This window comes from Numida meleagris, chromosome 19 (assembly GCF_002078875.1).
Source record: "Numida meleagris isolate 19003 breed g44 Domestic line chromosome 19, NumMel1.0, whole genome shotgun sequence".
Lineage (NCBI taxonomy): Eukaryota > Metazoa > Chordata > Aves > Galliformes > Numididae > Numida > Numida meleagris.
This window is the reverse complement of record NC_034427.1, coordinates 9,070,135-9,088,461: the sequence shown is the minus strand read 5'-3', so window position 1 is coordinate 9,088,461 and position 18,327 is coordinate 9,070,135. Positions and strand designations below refer to the sequence as shown.

Below are 18,327 nucleotides of genomic sequence, written 5' to 3'. Positions count from 1 at the left end.
CCCCAAACTGCTGGAAAATGGCTTCTGCAGGGAGCTGTGACAGGTGAGTAGGGCAGCAGAGCATGAGGCCCTGCAGGCAGTGTGCCCTTGGTGTGGGATCAGAGCAGGGCAGAGCCCAGGGTCCCATTTGCCCCCCGTATGTGGGGGTGGCAGGCAGCTGTGGTCACATCCCATGGCTGGATTTGGGGGGGGGGGGGGGGCAGGGTCTGCAGGGCTCCCCCCACTCCAACCCCATGGCCCCAGTGCTGGAGCTCCATGTACTCCTTGAAGTGAGACAAAGCAGGGGATGCTCTGGGTTACAACCTTTCCTAACCCCCCCCCCCCCTACACACACACCTTTGGCCACCATTGCTTGGAGAGCCCCGGCTCTCAGCCCTCTGTGCCGTTTTGCCGCTTCCTAGGTTAAATTTCCCCAATTCTGCCTCCGCTCCGGGAGCGCTCAGCCCCAGGTGGGTGCGGGACATTGCCGGGGGCTGCGGGGGGGTCGGGAGCCGGTGCTGAAGCCCCCCCCCGCTCCGGCTGCGGGGTAACGGGGGGAGGGCGGCAGCTCCGAGAGGTGGGGACGGAGCCCGCAGGTGTAGGCTCGCTCTGCTTTGGTGGGTTTGGCTTTTTCCTTTTTTTTCCTTTTCTTCCCCTCCCTCCTTCTCCCCCTCGCTTTGCTTTTACGCAGTGACAGCAGCCGGGCTCGCTCTGCCCAGCCGCTGTCCTCCCTCCTTCCCTCCCTCCCCCTCTCTCTCTCTTTCTCTCCCCCCACCCCCCATCCTTCCCTGTTCCTTAAAACCTGCGCTCCGGGGGTGCAGCCCCTCCAGCGGAGCCTCTGGCCGTGCCCAGCCCGGCTTTGTTTCCTGCGGGGCTGCCTGGATGCGGCCGCAGTAGAAGGAAAACCCGTACGCAGGTAAGCAGCCAGCAGGGGCTTACGTTATCTCTGCCTATATGTTTTAATATATATTAACTTTGAGCTTTTGCTGCTGCTTTGCAGGGGATGCTGCAGGGCTGCAGCAAGCTGGCTTTGGGCAGGGGAGGAGGGGGGGGTGAGCACTTAGCTCCAACTGGAAGCTGCTGTAGGGGTGGCTTGGGGAGCACAAAGCTGCAATAGGGGCTTCTAGTCTCATCTGGGATGCAGGTGGGGGGCTCCCAGTGCCCGGGAGGGGTGGAGTTGTGCAGCCTGCGCGCCCGCTGTGCTGGCAGTGTGGAGATATGTGAGCTCAGGGTGCACCGAGCTCCGGAGGTTGCATCCCATTTCCGTGCTCCTGGGGAGCTTGGAAGGGAGGCTGCACTCTCCCCAGCAATACATCATCCCTCGCGTTCCTTGTGCTGTGATCCTGCGCTGCCCGTTTCATCAGCCAATCTTAAAACTGTCTCTTTGGTGCCCCAGGTCCTCGGCGCAGGCTGGTGGTTCACGATGGACCCCCTCTTCCCTGCCCATATTTTGGAAGACCCCGACCTGAGAAAGCTGCTGAACGACTCCTCCATGCTGAACCTGAGCTTTCTCCCCAGCAACTGGTTCAACAACGGCACGGGGGACAGCTTCCTGCCGCTCAGCATCAAGATCACCATTGTGGTCGTCTACTCCATTGTGTGCATTGTGGGGCTGGTGGGCAACTGCTCCGTCATGTATGTGATCGTCAGGTAGGCACCAGGCAGCGTGCAGGGGAGGGCTGGGAGCAGGGCGAGCACCTCCTGAGAATAATATAGTATAAATAAGAGAATAAATCAGTGCTGCAGGAGGAGTGCACTGGTGATTCTCCGGTAATTGCAACGTGCTTTAGAGGTAATGGTGTGGCATCTGTTTAATGGTTTGGGTTTTATTTGTTGTGTCTTTTTTTTTTTCTTTCTCCCTTCCTAGGCATGGTGAAGGTTCCCACCAGCTTTCAGCTGCCCTCTGGTGCCTCCTAAAGTTTAACCCAGAGAATGGAACAGAGCGAGCAGATCTGCTCAAAAAGTGGGGCTTTTTGCAAGCTGATGGGCAGGGAGCGGGGTGTCCTGGGGAGGGCGGAGTGCTGGGAGCACCCAGGGCATGCCTGCTTCTCTGTGGGACATCTCCTCCCTCCTGCATTGCGCCTAGCATCCCGCTGTGGGTGCAGGTGCTGCTCCATCTGGGAGCTGAACCAAGTTCTGAGGGGTAGGGCTTGCTGGAAGGCTCAGCCTTGCATTTACAGGGAGAAAATGTAATGATGCAGCTTTTCCAACTCTTTAGGAAATATGGGTGTAAATAAGAGGCAGCGGGATGCTGCAGAGATAAGGGCAACTTCTCTGGCTCTGGGGTTGGGGGACCTTTCCAGGGGGACAGCGCAGAGCCTGGGCTGCTCCTGCAGCACTGTCTGACCTCTCTGGCTGCTCCTGCTGTGGTTTGAACCGCCCTAGTTCCTGTGGGCAGACACCGTGTTCTCCCCTGTAAGTACAAAGTAAGCTCCTGCAACTGTTGGGGCTGTGATTCTGTGTCAAGTGCCAGCATCCCTCTTGTGATCTCAGTGCTGTGTGTTGTATAGAATCAGTTTCCATTCTATATAAATCTCAGCGCATTCCTGGTGCAAGTGAGCGCTGCCAGCACAGAAAATACAATGTAAACTTTCCTCCTTCAACAAAAAAGACTAAAATAATTAGCAGATATTCAGACACTGAGACTAAATCCCACGCTTGCCAGGAGCCCCTCTGCTCCCAGAGCATCTCTCCACTGAATGCACACAACCGGGCTGGGGGAGATGCTGCAAAATGAAGCCTCAGTGAACAGAGGCTAGATCCCTGCCACAAGGACCAAGTGACACTCCTGTTCATCGAGTTGCCTGGCAGAGCTCTTCCTGGGGATGAGTGTAGGGAGAGGAGAAGGGATCACATCCCTGCTGGGGAGGCTGGAGGTGGAGGGAGGAGGTTTGCAGCGAAGCAGTGCCACTCTGGGATTGCTGGTGCTTCTGTTCAGCGTAGCACAGTGTTTGTGGGTGCGTGTGTATGCAGTGAGCAGTGAATCTGCCAATGAAAAGTTCCTGTCCCACAACTTCTGGGAGTGCCTGAGGTGCTGTGCAGGAAGGGAAGGGAGTCCTCACCCAGAGCACGCGTGAGCCTTAGGTGTGTGGCAGGAGGAGCTCTGACAGAATTCCCTTGCTGGCTGCAGAAGTCTCATGGGATTGAGCAGCTGCCATCGCTTTGTCCTCATGGAAGTGGGCTGGCTGCTGTGACAACGTGTATGTAGTGGCCTCTGGGGAGAGGGGTCCCCCTAAGGAGCAGGAGAACCCCAGGATGGTGGCTGATGTGTCACTAAGAACACAGAAACCCCAACCCAGTGTCCTGGGCAGGTGGGTATGTGCTGTGCCTGTGCAGGGCTGCACTTCCAAAATAGTGGCTTCCATTTCTGGTCCTTTTGGCTTGGTTACCTTCCAGCTGTATAGATGGGGCCTGAGGGGGAAAAAAAGTGAGATTGAGCCCTGGAATTTCCCCTGGAACATCTTGTCCTTTGCTTTTAATGGTTTTAAACAATAGAAAATTCAAGAGAAGTGTCACCTCCCCCGTTCTCTGAAGTCTTTTCCTCTTTCCTTTCTCTTTTAGCCAGTACAACTCTACATATACAGATATAACTATTTGTTTGTCCCATTTTTGATATCGATCTGTGTTTTTTTTTTTGCTTTTTTTTTACCCAAAACTTCTATGTGAGGCTGAATAATGTGACTTGGAGAAGTTACAACTGAGCAAAAGTGTGTGTAGGTGAAACTGCTGTTTCCCTCTGATCCTCCCCATTGATATCTCCTGGTAACTCAGTACTGGCTGAGACCAACACTGAGCTGCACTCAGGGCAATGACCCTTCTGGGCTCACAGTAGCAGCAGCTTTTGACTATCTCTGCCCAGAACTTCTGTTTCCTTGCCCTTGCTCTCGGGAGCAGATGTGGTGATAGAAACAAACTCAGTATCCCAAACCCGACCATGGCCAAGCATGCAAATTCACACAGAGCTGCCAAATTAGTGTGAGGGTGTGAGGATGCTGCTGTTGGCCTGGCTGGCTTCCTGAACATGAGTGCTGCTGGGCTTCATGCCTCAAGCTGCATCTTTTCTAGTGGGTTGAACACCGGTTGCTGGCAAAACATCGTATTTTTGGGACTCTCAGCAATACACTTCCATTGATGGGGAAAGATGGGAGAATCTACTGTGGTGCATCCTACAGAAGCTCTTTTCGTCTTTCCATGCTTATATTTCACCGGGCATAACAGGACTACTTGTAAGAAATGGGTGTATTTTCTTCCACCAAAAGAACAATGTGGTGATGCTGACAGTAATTGTTTTCTGTTTTTCAGGGAGCGGGGAAACACAAAGTCTTGAAAAAATCATTGTTCAAGGAAATGGGAGGCTTCAGGAAGGCCTGTTTGTTCTGTTTGAATGAGTATTTTTCATAGCACAGAGGGAAAGTTTGGAATCTCTTGGTATTTCAGGCAAAAAAACCTATTCAGAGCCTCCTCTGGGTTTTCCCCTTGGTTGTAGAAGCCAGCCTACCTCTCTATTGTATTTGGAGTGATTTAACATTTGGAGCTATTAATTTGTAGCACCGGTCACCATGTGACTGCCAATCCCCTTCCAGTGCTCCAGGCACTAATTGGGTAAGACTGAGAAGGGCTCTTGTCAGGAGCACTATTTCCTGGACAGTAAGGGGCCCATTGTGGAAATCTACCTCGTCTGGGGCTTAGTTCTGCTCGGAGAAGAGCAGAGAATTGCGGAGTTCCTTGCCAGCCCGGATAATGCCTCTCCTCCCTCCTCCTGCTTTTCGTCTGCTCTCTTCTGCATACATTTCCTGTGCTGCTTTTAATGAGGGTGGAACAAGGAGTTGAACATCACGATGCAGAGAGTGTTAGAGGGGTGGGGGGTGGGGTAAACAGGCTGCTGGGTTCTCTCCTATCGCTGACCTCTGCAATGTTGGATGCCCGTAACCTTTCCTTTTCAGGAAGAAAAGGGAAGGCAAAGGGAGATACGTTGCTTTCATGATGGTACAGGGCATGGCTGACCCGTGGGTTGAGGTGCTGCGGACCCAGCTGCCCAGTGTCTCCCCATGCATGAGAGCAACCAAAGCAGTGCTGTGTGAGAGAGACCAAGCCCCAAACCTTCATGGCCCCAGGGGTGCTGAGGGAGGGAATGATGGACAGTACACAGCTTCTGGCCTGGGGAGCCCTCTCTCCCCAGTTGTGTTGCTGTGATGCTTGGCAGTGATGGTCTGGAGGACTTTTCCTTGGTGCTAAATCTGCTCATTGGGCTCAGCCTCCCTAGGAATGATGCCTTATTTCCAGGGCTCTTTGCAATGGGGCTTCATGGGCGGCTGCCTCCCTCTGTGCCAGCTCTCCCTCCTGGTATAGCTCCCTGGGAGCCTGGAGCAGTCAGCAAAGCGCTGGGGCTGCTCAGCTCTCCCTGCTGATGTACGTGGTTTCAAAGCAGTTCAAGCAGCTCTTTAGGTATTTAGATGCCAGACCCCTACCCCTTTATTCACAGCCTCCAGGTGATGCTGAGAGCATCCTCAACTCTACCTTGCTGCTCCTGTCCTGCAGGGCAGTGCTGTGCTGTCTGTCCTCCTGCTCGAAACCTCCACTGATCCCTGTGCATGGGGGCTGAGAGCAGCTGGCAGTGATGAGCCAGGGAAAATGAAGTTAATAGGACACTTCAGAGATGCTGATTTCTTAATAGAAAGCTTTTTAATGGAAGAACGTTGACCAGCTGCGTGGCTCGGAGCTGAAATTGAGTGAGTGGTTAATGTGATGCAGACCCAGGGGATGCAGTGAGGTCAGCTGGGACCTCGGCTCTCTCCGTATTAGTCTCTTCTAGTTTTTTTTTTTCCTGGAGTGTAAACAGCAACAAAACAAAAAAAAGGCAATTGTTATAAATTGCAGAGAAGGAAAACCCATGTGGAGGGGTCTGTGCTGTGCAGAGTGGGAGGGGGAATCCTTCAGACAGGGGCTGTGGGGGACAGATCTGCAGCCCTCCGACTTCTGGGTCGCTGTGGATGTGGGCAAGCTGTTCCCATGGCACGTGGCAGCCCTGCTATCAGGGTTTGTCCCCTGCTGGCAGCTCCTGCAGCTCCAGTGCCTCTGCTCTTGGTATCCCCTGGTTTTGGTGGAATGAGTTGAAGGGAGTCACCCAAATGCAACGGTAATTGAGTGATGTTTAATTTGCAGCTTGGTTCCCAGTGCTTCTTGGGACTGGGCAGTTCCAGGAGCAGGGCCAGCATTTAGGACTTGATCAGTCCAGCAGAGGTGGCTGCAGCCTGTTCATGGGGATGAGAGCATCCTGCTGCAGAGCAGCTGCTGGCAAATGCCCTCCTTAACCCAGAGCCGCACTCCTGGCAGCCGTCAGCATCCCTGTGAGCCCCAGGGGTTGGCACAGCCGTAGCCCTCAGCATAGCAGTGATCAGGGCCATGCAATGTCCCTGTCCCCATCTGTCCTGCCTCCTGGTGCTGCTCCCCCAGAGACCCTTGTAGTGGGGGGGAAACACAGCTTGTTTTTCAAAGCTGTTACCCAGACGCAGTGGCAGGACTCAAAGGGTGAGAAAATGGTCCGTCCCGAAGCATCAGTGCTGATGGCAGCCTCCTTAACCCCTGCTCATTGGTCACTGTCCTGCCCAGGTAATGAATAGGATTTATGTGCTGCCGATGCTGGCTGCTTTTTCAGTAGTGTCTGGCTCCACAGTCTGAAACGCACTTCTGAAATCTGCTGTTTGTGGTGCGTTGAACCATTAGGAATGAACAGGCTTAAACTGGGGTGAGATCTCAGGATGAGCTGGCTGCGAGAGAGTGATCAGAGCGGGAGGGATGTGCAGAGCACCGTGCAAGTACATGGCTGAGATGGTACAAAGCAGGACAATCTGTGCCAGATAGCCCACAGGTTGAACAAAGCTGATGTTCTAAGGGCAGGCTGGGAGCTGGGATGTCACTGGTTTCCACAGACTTCTGCTGTCAGGGCTGGAGCAGCTCTGCAAAATCCCTCCGGAGCTTTTTCTTCTCTGTTTTGCTTCCCTGCCCTGCTGCAGATCTGTGCGGGAAGGGGACGAAGGGACTGTCTGCATCCCAATGAGCTGGAGCTGCTGATGCCAAGAGGCTGAAAGAGGCAGAGGGCTCCTGGAGGTGATGCTTGCAGATCCCCAGGGTGTGCGGGCTTCCCTCTGTTCCCCCTGCCCTGGTGCCTGCAGCTCTGTTTCAGGATCTGGGTTTGCTGATCCTTACCCCTGGGGCATCTGCATGCTGTAAAGCAGCTGGATGGACAGGAAGAACAGTGCCAAAACAATAGCACTGCAGCTTGCCCTGAGGCTCAGCCAGAAGCAGAATCCATCCTTCTGAGAAACAGCACCTCAAAGCCGGCATGTGGAAAAGCTGTTTGCTTTCTCTCCTCCCCCAAAATGCAGGCTTCCCTGCGCTGAAGGATTCCCCCGATGTAATGCTGCTGGAGGTCCGCTTAACAAAAAGGAGGGGAGCACTGAGCTGCTGTACAGCTCTTTTTTTGTCTTAGGCTTTAGGAGCTGGGAGAGCATGAGAGCGGAGCGGGAGGATTACATTTATGGTGAAGGTGGAGCACAATGGAGAGCTGAGAGCCCCTGGAGCACCCTGTGGGAGATGCTCCATTAGGAAATTACCTCTGTGACCGAGTGCAAGAAAGTGGCTCAGCGGGGAGCTCATGTCCTGCGTGGAGACCTTGTCTGTGCTGGAGCTGTGCTGCAGGGGGGGAACCTTAGGTGCATCCTTGAGCCTGAGAGTTTAATTTGTCTTTCTTTTTTGTTGTTGTTGTTCAGATTAAGAAAGAGAACATTCTCAGTTCCCGGAGGAAAAGAAAAGGAAGGTTAATCCGCAGAGAAGTGATTAATTGATTTTTGTTTGTACTGAACATTCTGGAAATGTTTGGGTACATTAGTTTGTTGGGATAATGGCTGTTGGCTCTCAGCGTGCAGAGAAAGTGGAGCTAGAAGTAATTAATTAGGTGCAAATTAATTTCTCCACCTTTTGAAGAGCACAAAATCAGCCTCAGAATCTATGTGAAGGTCGGCAGGAGGATGCAGGTGGACTGCTCCTTGTTTCTCCTGTTGCTCAGAAAAAAATACATATTTTCACCCAATGGTTGAGTGGGCCATCTTTGTTCAAAAATGCAGCTGTTATTCCCTCAAGTCATAGTGTTAGTGTAAGAAGACTGAGATGGAGGCGTGCTGATGAATTGCCTCCGAGTGCAATGCTCCTCCATGGGTGGGGGGGGAACAAGCTTGGCCTTCAGGAAGCCTGGGCTGAGGGACACAGAGGCAGCAGTGCTCCCAGGAAGCATCTGCTAAGCTAGTCTTAGGTGACTCAGTTTCCTGAAGTATGAGCTGACAGTGCTTATCTGTATGTGTTTTTGTGTCCTGGTACTGAGCTATGATGCTCTACGGCACGGGAATCTTCATTCTCCCTGAGGCAGAACTGCATGGGAAGTCCTGAAGCAGAGAGGCCTGGCAGCTTCCAGGTTGTGCTGGATTTGCAAGGTGCCGTTCTTGCTCACCCCTTCCCGATAGGAAGGATGCTAGTATTTTTCCTTTACTGCTTTTGGTTATGTAAGTTATCTGATCTTTCTAAGAACATGCTGCCTTGCTCAGCTGCTGTGGTTTCTGGGCCAGGAGCCACCTGACTGAGGCTTACGTGGGAACATCAAATGCTTCCGTCAACACTCACCTGCTTCAAATGCTTCCCTTGGCTTTCAAGGGCAAACGTAGGCTCCTTTGTTCTTGCTTTCTGAGGCCACAGTCTGGCAGAAAGCACTTCCAAACACCTGGCTCCTGACACTAGCTCTGTCGGGATAAAATGGACTCTATTCCCAACTGTGGATTCTCTGGGTGAGATTGCTGCAGATTTGCTGTCACCCTGTGTCTGGGCAGAGTTCGGAGTGTGGCAGTGATAGTGTTCCTTGGAGCATCCAAATCACTGGTCAAGGGTCGAAGCCCAGGTCATCCAGGAGGGGCACGGTGCTGACTGAGGAGCACAGCTGTGAGTTTGCTTTTCTGACTCAACTGGACTGAAAGAGCATTTCAGGTCAAATCGGAGCTCATAGTACTCCAATGCATATATTGAAGTAAAAATTGTACTGTGGTTTATGGGTTTTGGTGTTGCCCCCAAATGAACTTGTCCTCAGTTAATAACATATTGTCTGACACTTCTGGCAACGTTTCTGCAAAGGCCATTAGTATACTAAATGATAGATGAAATGAAGTTTTAAAATTATATCAGTGTGTTAGCTCTTCTGTCCGTGAGAGGAGCATCCTGGAGCTGAAAGGTTAGGTGCACTTGGAGTCACAGCTGAGTTTCCATTCCTGCACACTCTGCATATATCCTTGGCCAGGTGATCACATCTTTCTTTGCCTCATTTCCCATGTGCAAAGAGGAGACGGCTAACGCTGGAGCAAGGTGAATCTTTCGGGGCAGTCTGTTCCCGTGATAAAAGCAATGGAGATATGGCACAAATCACTTGGAGTTGGCTCATGACTTTATCCCCAAAGTGTCATTTTTTTTTTCCCTTCAGAAAAATGCATTGTGGAGTTTCGTAGTCTGCTGCTAACCAGTGCTGGCCAGCTCCCCCCTTCTGGTATGATGGCTCACATTAACTGTAGCCTTTGGCTATAAGCCCATGCAAAATGGCTAATCAACTTACCCCTGGGCCATATGATGCCTTTCAAATCAGCTTACTGGGTAAAGCTCTCACCAGTATTTATAATAATGAAGGCATATGTGATGAAATCCTAGATTGGCTTTACTGAAGTCATTTTTCAAAGAGCGTGAATCTGAGCTGACAGCCTCAAGTGTTTGTTGTCCTTGCTTGCGGTCTATGAGGACAAGCTTTTTCTGTCCATGAAACTGATTGTGAAAGCACTGTTTCCATCATTGTGGAAGCACGTGGGAGGTAGAAAGAAGGTGGCAGTATTCAATATAGCTCTTTCTCTTTGGTGAGAAGAATACAGCATCTCCTAAACACGACAGAATGCTCTTTGGCACACTTCAATGCCTTACCTATTAGGGTCAGGAGGAGCTCTAACCATTGCTCATTTTTACATTTCAGATTCACCAAGATGAAGACAGCAACCAACATTTACATCTTTAACCTCGCTCTGGCTGATACCTTGTGTCTGATGACCTTACCCTTCCAGGGTACAGACACATTCCTGGGCTTCTGGCCTTTTGGCAATGTCCTCTGCAAGATTGCTATCTCTATAGACTACTACAACATGTTCACGAGCACCTTCACTCTGACAATGATGAGTGTGGACCGTTACATCGCTATCTGCCACCCTATCAAAGCCCTGGACATCCGCACTCCTCACAAGGCCAAAGTGGTGAATGTCTGCATCTGGGCACTCGCTTCTGTCTTTGGCATCCCAGCAATGGTGATGGGGTCTGCAGAGAATGAGAACAATGGTCAGTCAAAATGCCTCCGAGGGGTGGGGAGGTTTTATGCTGATGGCCAGGAGAGCTCTATGGTCTTGGGGAATGATTTGAGGAGGGAACTGGCTTCACCAATGGGTTAATTTCCCTGCTATAAAACCATTTAAACTCATTCCTTGTTGCCTCTCGGCATCACTACTATTGTTTTTCAATATTAAACATGCCGTAATGAAGTGGAATGTGCAGGTGCTGCTGTTCCTGATATGGGTTTGCTGATCTTCCTCTCCTTTTCACTTTTTCCTTGCAGAAATCGATTGTCTAATTAAGCTCCCTTCACCCGTGGATTACTGGGATCCAGTGTTTGGCATCTGCGTTTTTCTCTTCTCCTTTATGATCCCCGTGCTGATCATCACCATTTGCTACAGTCTCATGATCAGACGCCTCAAGAACGTCCGTGTCCTCTCAGGCTCCAAGGAGAAGGACCGGAACCTGAGGCGCATCACCCGCATGGTGCTGGTGGTGGTGGCCGTCTTCATAATCTGCTGGACTCCCATCCAGATCTTCGTGCTGGTCCAGTGCTTGGGTGCCAAGGCCGAAAGTGAGCTCGAGCTGGCCATCTCCTGCTTCTGCACAGCGCTGGGGTATGCCAACAGCAGCCTGAACCCTGTGCTGTATGCCTTCCTAGATGAGAACTTCAAGGCTTGCTTCAAGAAGTTCTGCTTCCCTACCGCCTTCAGGACGGAGCTCCAGATGTCCAACAGGATGTGCAGCATTGCTAAGGATGTGGCTTATGCCTGCAAGAACTCGGAGGGGACTAACAATCCGGCCTGACTAGGCATGGAAATCCCCATGGTGGCTGTCGCCCAGCAGAGTCCAACCACTCCCACATCAGAGCTAACTCAGATAACGGCCCTTTAGCAGGACCTCAAAACTGAGAAAACCAAGGAAGCAATTTTGGGAGTTGGGAAAACTGGACACTGCAAGAGCATGCAAAAGAGCTGATTTGATGCAGTTTTAGTTCCGATGTGCCCTGCACTAAGGAGCACGTTTGAAATCGGCCTTTTGCTTCCTGTGGAAACCCTGGTGGCTTGCAAAGCTATTGAGAATTTGGGAATTAAGGGTTTGAAACAGGCATTGCTCCTGCATCTTACGCTACTGCTGCTGGGAGACAGACAAAACGCAGACTATTCAATTTCTTTTTTCCTCCCTGAGTCGTTTCAGATCCTCGGCTTATGTGCCTCTCTGGGCGCTCGTGCATGGGTTTATTCCTGCGGCACCGCTCTGAAATTAGACTTTACTGAAGCCAAAGTGGGCAACAGCCGTCAGACAAAACCCGAGATCATCTCCAGGATGAGTCACCACGAGGGGAAGGATGCGGGGAGGGAGAGGAGGGAGCAGAGCTGGCGGAAAGGGAAATTCAAGCTGCTGGGAGCTGGCGAGCTCTGCAGAAAAACCTCCACCTGAGAGGGGAGAGGAGGAGGAAAAGAGGGATGAAATGAACAGAAATCCTTGTTTACATGCTGCTATTGCTTTTTTTAGCATTATCTTCCCATTGTAATAAGGACAGAATGTCTGTATATACACATACGCATCTCTCTATTGCTATGATACAGCTATATTGTAAGGTGTTTGTCTTGCCAAGCATGCCTTGGTGATCTTCCTCCATGAGAGGAGGAAGGAATGAAGTGAATGGAGTGGCCTATGAATACATGTACCTATGTATGGGGGAAGCCATTTCAGAGACAGCCCAGCAGCTCCTCCAGAAGACATGGATGTTTCTGGTAGGAAGGGCAGCCTGCAGCCACCCCATCTGCTCCGTGTGTACAGACCATGCAAAAGGGGGCTTGCTTATTTATTTATTCATTTATTTTGATGAAGTGACATCAGCGATGCTGAGAGCTTTGGGAAATGCTGCCGAGGTGCCACACCTTCTGCCAACCTGATTGGTTTTCTATTTTTCCTCTCCCAGAGCTTTGTGTAAAATGAAATGCTCGGTCGTTTCATTTGGTAATGGAAGCGTGCCTGGAGAGTTTGTCCCTGCAGAGGGCACTTGGTGGTCAGGGGGCCTGTGTTCTTCCTGTAGCACTGCTGCCCCCGTGAAAATCGGGAAGGAAAGCAGTGACCCTTGTTTGGAGATGGCCAGCTGCAACGGCAGCCGAACTGTACAGACTTCACATGAATATAGTTCTTGTGCTCTGGTCCATGAGATGCTGTATTTTTAATGTATCACTTTACCAATATTTTAATGCTGTCATGTTCTTTATATATGCTGAAGAAAAAAAAAGGGATCTGATGTTATATTTCTATGTAGAGTGTTTCCCTTATGGTTGGGCTTAAAATATAGATGCAGTCCCAGTGTCCCATGTGTAGGAGCCAGATCCATTGAAACTCTGCAAGCTGGGACGATTCTCATCGTATATATTGGGAATCTGGAGGGGCATGTAAGGGAGAACTTTATGAGTAGCACTTCCCCTGAGTAGCTGCGGGAGAGGAGGAGGTCTGGGCACTGTAAGCACTTTGTGATGGATGTTCATCCCCAGGCACTCAGCAGGAAATCTCATACAGCCCCAGGCACGCCATGGAGACTGTGACAAAACAAGCTCGGTGGGCTGTTGTACTCATGGATGCAATGATGGCATTGGTCATGGGCAGTGTGGGGTCTTCTGAGCTGCACGGTGCGGGGGGACATGGGGTGTTGGGTACGAGTGGGGATGTGGCTGCTGGGCTCTCTTTGCAGTGCCATGAGGCGGAGCAGAGAGGTCCTTGGCGGCTGCCTCTGCAGAGCCATGCTCCCTTTGTAGCTCCTAGTCGTGTTTTTAAAATAGATTTATGTCCTCTGAAAGCGTTTGGCACTTTTTGTAAGGATTTTGTTATAATGACTATGCTGCAACAATCTCACATAATCAAGTAACCAATAAATGTGTGTTTACTGAGCTTTTGGGTAATCCTGTGGCCCTTGCAGTGAATGTGTGTAGGCATTCTGTTCATGCTCAGTGGAGTTATAAGAAGAGCAACAAAATCTGGAAGCAAAAGCTTTATTGTACTGTGCCTATGGAGTTAAAGGCTTGTGCTCAGCTGCCCAGCTGAAATGCAGGCTCTTTAATTCTCCTCTAAAATGGTTGTGTTGATATGATTTTACAATTACTGCAGTGTAAGTGACAATTTCCTTGGTGGCTACTTGTGTGCTTCAATAAAGGAAAATAAAACCCCTGTGCATGGAATGATGTGGAATCTGGAAGACGTAGCTGTGTGGATCAGCAGGTTGTTGGATGGGATGTTCGCACGTGTGGGCTTGCGTTTCCAGTTGAAACCCCTGCTGCGTGCATGCAGCTCCACCAAAGCATCCAGTCCCGTTTTCCTGAGGTCAGTGGGACTTGCGTTGTGCTGACTTTGTCTGGAGGCAGCCTGCATGCAAAGTGAGAAAACAGGTGATGGAGAGGAGTGTGAGCTCCTGCAGCCTCTGGGTCCCATCCTGCAGGGCTGGGCATGGTCCTGCAGAACACTGAATTACCAGACTGCTCTGAAAACAAAGCCCAAGCAATCTTCCGTAGCCAGAAAAGATTGATCGTCCAGTGCGATGTGTAATAAAGAAAGCGTCTTCTCTCTGCATGGAGATCAATATTGCTACCCAGGCAGGGGAATATCAGCAGAGGTTCCTTTATTAGCGGTGGTGATTTTATTTTATTTTATTTTATTCCAGAAAAAAAAAAAAGAGAAAGAAAATTATCGAGGGAAAAGAAACGAAATCTTTAATGCTTCTCTAGTCCAGTTAATTATAAGGACCCAGGGGTGAGTTCTTATGGCAAAGGTATAAAATAAGCTGCTTTATTCAGTACTGTGGAATTCATTGACGCCCTGGGTGCTCTCCCTGCTGCTGGTGGCTGGAGCTGACTGCTGGAGGGGCCCAGGAGAGGACGAGCTGAACTGTGCCCTGCAATGACCCTGGCTTTTAGGATGCTCTGTTTTGTAGGGATGCTTTGCTCAATAGGGCCGTGCCCCCTCCACCTCCTCCTGCCCGGGCTGTTCTGCCCACAGCTTTCCTCCATGGTGAGGTTTATGCCATGAAGGGGATGAGTTATCTTCTCCTGTGCCGCAGATCAGCCCGAGGTCCTCTGGTTCAGGTGAGTTTCCAGCTGAAATCGCCCTTCTGATGCCCGCTGCCCTTCAGAACCACAATGCCTTCCATCATCCACAACTCCAGCCCTGATAAAGACATTATCTAATGCTGACAAGTCGCCAAGGCTATTTTTACAAGGTGTTTTTTGTGAGGAGCTAGACTGTAAATATGTCTGCTTTTTTTTTTCTCTCTCTCTCTTTTTCTATTTTCTTTTTTTTCCTTTCCCAGAGGCAGATTTGTTAACTCCTTCAGGAGCTGTGGCTGTGCTCTGCTCTCTCTGTGCGTACCTCGGGTACTGCTGCTGGGGAGCAGGTGTGCACGGAGCTGGGTGCCCCCACCCTGCGCTGCTCTGCGGGAGGTGGGTGCTCTGCATGGCTACATCCTCCCCGGTGAAAAGGATTTGCAGCAGCAGCCCTTACTGCCTGCTGAACGAGCAGCCTGGCAGGAAAGCAGAAAAACCCCACTTTGCTTTCCCACTCATTTCCCCGTGCTTCCTTCCAGCTATTTCGGTGGGTTCTGATGTACGAACTGAATTCCCTCCCCAGAAGGAGAACCTCCTTCTGACAGATCCTGAGCGGCGTGTAGTTCCGCTTGTGCGTTCCTGGCCACGCCGTGTTTCCATGTGAATCCGTGGGCAGAGCTTCGCCGCTGTGACTTTGCAGAACCGGCGGCGCGTGCTGGCACTCAGCACTGCAGAGCTCCTTGTGCTCATCGCGTGAGTCACATCCCCGAGTTCCACCCCCCGTGGTGGGTATAATGGAGAGGAAGGGAAGGGAGGACCTGAGGCATCAGCACCAACCGCTGCCCCAGATTCGTGGTGCTGGGTGGAGAACTGAGATATGGGGACTGTAAGAAGTTAGAGCGTAGCGATGAGAGTTGGTGTTTGGCAGCGGATTTTTGGGTTGGGAGGTGATGCCAGTGCTGAGCCGATGCACACCTGCTTGGGGTGGCTGCCTGCTCCCACCATCCCGCCCCTTTAGGCTTGCTCAAAACACACTGTAACAGATGTGTTAAGGCTGTAATTCATTCTGAAAGAAGGAATTCCAGGATTTTTCAGAGCGCTGAGAAGAAGTGCAAAGGGACAGGGGTGAGGGCGCTTTAGATGAAAGAGCCCCACAACTCCTTTTGTTCCCTTCAGTCCCCTGGAGCCTGGATACGTTGCATGACAGAATGAACTGATCAATAAACAGAGCAACATGGTTATGTATCTTGGCAACAACGATGCTAATCAGCCATGTACACCGCCTTTGCTTTCTCCCTCCCTCAGTGCAGTGCAATCCCAGCTGTCTGCAGCAGAGGAGCAATGTGGCTCTGCACCCTGGGACACCTCGTTACCCTTTTCCCCTGCTTTGCTCTGTGAGCAGCTGCTGTCTCTGCCATGCGTGCAAGGTTTCTGCCTCAGCAACGCAGAAACTCCCTAAATGCTCCCTGGAGTTGGAAGTGCACAGAGATACTCCAAAGCTGGCTGGGTTCACCTTCACCCCTGGAGAACATCTGTTCCAGTCCCAGGGTATTTGCTCCTGCTGGAAGCAAAACTGCTGTTCCATGCCAGCGCTGCTTGGAATGTTCCTAAGCAATCTGCAGGTTGGATCACCTATGGCTCTATGCAACACAGTGTTACACACATCCTTGCTCCTTTTTCCTGCTTTACTCCCCACTCCATGCGCAATCCTGCAGTGTGTAGGTGCTGGGTGGGAATTCCTACCTGCACAGACCACGGTAGCACCTATTTCTGAGAGCAATCCTATGCACCCAGCCCACAATTGCAGCAAAGATGCTCATCCTCCAGCACAGAGACTGCAGCTCCTGTGCAGATGGAGGTACCTGCTGTGCCCTTCCCCCCCAGCCTGCAGCCAGGCAAGGATGCTTGGGAGCCCAGAGCAGCACCAGCCCTGCCAGACAGCAGGTTTTCCACGTGGCGAAGGATGAATTTGCAAGAAACCAAAGAGGAAGCTGGATTTTTTTTCCAAGGAAACCACTGGTAGAATGAGCGCATTCCTGCAATTTTTTGATTGCATCCACTCACTTTTCCCCTGGCAACAGAGAGGGGACCAAGCAAAGTTGGCACCAGCCCTATCCACTCTGTAAACATTGATTTTCGTGTGTTTTTAGTTTGCCGTGTGCAGTGAGTGCCCTGAAAATACCACGCTGTGCTGATTCACTCCGTGATGAAGAATGAACACACAAGCCATGCAGTCAATAGGTAATCAAGATTAATAGCTTTCCAGCTTACTTTCCCCCCGCCGTGGGAAACAAAACCCAGTGTTGTGATTTGGCTGTTCAACGCGTCTCCAATTTTAGGCACTAATAGCAGCTTCTCTGTGTGCACAGGTCGTTGGCTCACATAGTTCGGACTTCCCCTCATTTCGGCGTGGCGTGCTCTTGCTTTGCTTAACCGCAGGGAAAATTCCTGGAGATGATCGCTCGCCTCCAGGGATCAAGGGCAAAAAAAGCAGAACATGAAGCCAACCTCTGGGCCTGGCCCTGCCCCTGCTGCCTTCATTCCTGTGGCCGTGGGGAGCTGGGGGTGGAAATCCGAGCAGGGATCTCTCCCACAGTTTGCTTTGGCATCAGCAGTGGGGTTTGCCTTGAGAGTGCTTGGCTGGAAAACCGCCTCTTGTCCCCTGGCTACGTGTTAGGGATGGATGTGAGCTGTCCAACCACACCATCTCCACCATGGGATGTGGCCATCAGCTCTTGTCCACGGCTCCTGGGGAGGGAGGGAGGGAAGGAGAAGCGTGCCCAGTGCAGCCCTGTTTCTCCAGCGCACAGCTCAGAGAAATGTAATTACACCGTGTCCTTCGTCTCAATGTGGAGCAGCAGCAGGCTGAGTCTCATGGGACGTTCTTCATTGCATTGAAAGCTGACTTTATTAATTACCAGCCTCTGATCTCATTTGAGGGCTGAGTTTATGAAATGGAATCCTTATTTCTCTGCGTTCCTTGTTCATCTCTCTTATTGAGCTGTGTCCAGTGGATGTCTGGGGCTTTAGAAACTCCTGGGCTCTCCTGTTATGCAGCCACGAGCTGTGCAGAGCAAGGCGACGTGGTGGAGTTGCCCTGAAATCCTGGGGAAAGAGGGAGAAAGAAATCTCCTCTCAAGAAAACTGGCAATGGGGACAGCTGCCTGGTGTTGCTGCTCATTGTGCCCTCCCTGGGATGCCCCTTTCCCCATGTGGGAGGTGGTGGCAGCATCCAGAGGTGCTGGGGTGGCTTCCCAGAGCCGTGCTCAGCGCTGGGTGCAGCTCAGCTCCACCTGGGGACAGCTTCCCAACCTGCATCCATGCAGTGAGCCCTGGGTTTGCCTTTAGGCACTTACAGGAGTGCCTGTTTCTTCATCTAGATGTCAAATATTATTTTATTTTAAAAGGGAAAATAGCCACTAAACAGCCCTTGAAGCATCAGGCTAGTGCCTAATTCCACTTGATGAGCTTTGTTAGATAATTGTAATACTTTTCTGAGAGAAAATAGAGCAATTGAGGCTCGTAATTAAAAGCTATTCAGACAGCTTTGATCTTTCTCTCTGCATCTTTACTTACGAAAAGCAAATGCCAGTGAGAAACACATGGCAATATTTACTGTCACTGTACTCAGTGATTTGCTTTAAACCAAATTCCTTCCAGCACAAGGGAGCTGGGGAAGCAGGGCAGTGCAACCTGTGGCTTTTTGGGGACTTTCTTTGGGAAGCTCTGTGTTTCGGAGGATGCCTGGCATCCTGCCACTCCATGAGAGCAGCGCTGCTGTAGCTGTGGTCCCAGCAGCCCAAACTGGTTCTCAGGTGCCTTTCTGACTCACCATGTAACAGCCCAGCCTGGGAAGTCCCCATAGAATCACAGGATCACTAAGGTTGGAAAAGAC

General features: G+C 51.1%; 1 protein-coding gene and 1 long non-coding RNA gene across 2 annotated transcripts; both read left to right on the top strand.

The window, feature by feature from the left end:
• Window positions 922-13,556, top strand: OPRL1 (opioid related nociceptin receptor 1). Its single transcript, XM_021416986.1, has 3 exons — window positions 922-1,629; window positions 10,031-10,386; window positions 10,661-13,556. Exons 1-3 carry the CDS (start codon window positions 1,118-1,120, stop codon window positions 11,182-11,184), a joined length of 1,392 nt encoding a protein of 463 aa, XP_021272661.1. The 5' UTR covers window positions 922-1,117; the 3' UTR covers window positions 11,185-13,556.
• Window positions 15,095-17,895, top strand: LOC110408447. Its single transcript, XR_002444349.1, has 3 exons — window positions 15,095-15,185; window positions 16,583-16,673; window positions 16,802-17,895. It is a non-coding gene; the product is annotated as an uncharacterized LOC110408447 (long non-coding RNA).

Bases quoted from the DNA above. Each gene is read 5' to 3' on its own strand.
- OPRL1 (XM_021416986.1), top strand. From the start codon at position 1,118: ATGCAGGTGGGGGGCTCCCAGTGCCCGGGAGGGGTGGAGTTGTGCAGC. The intron at 1,630-10,030 runs GTAGGCACCAGG...TTTACATTTCAG, and splicing joins GTCATGTATGTGATCGTCAG to ATTCACCAAGATGAAGACAG. The intron at 10,387-10,660 runs GTCAGTCAAAAT...TTTTCCTTGCAG, and splicing joins TGCAGAGAATGAGAACAATG to AAATCGATTGTCTAATTAAG.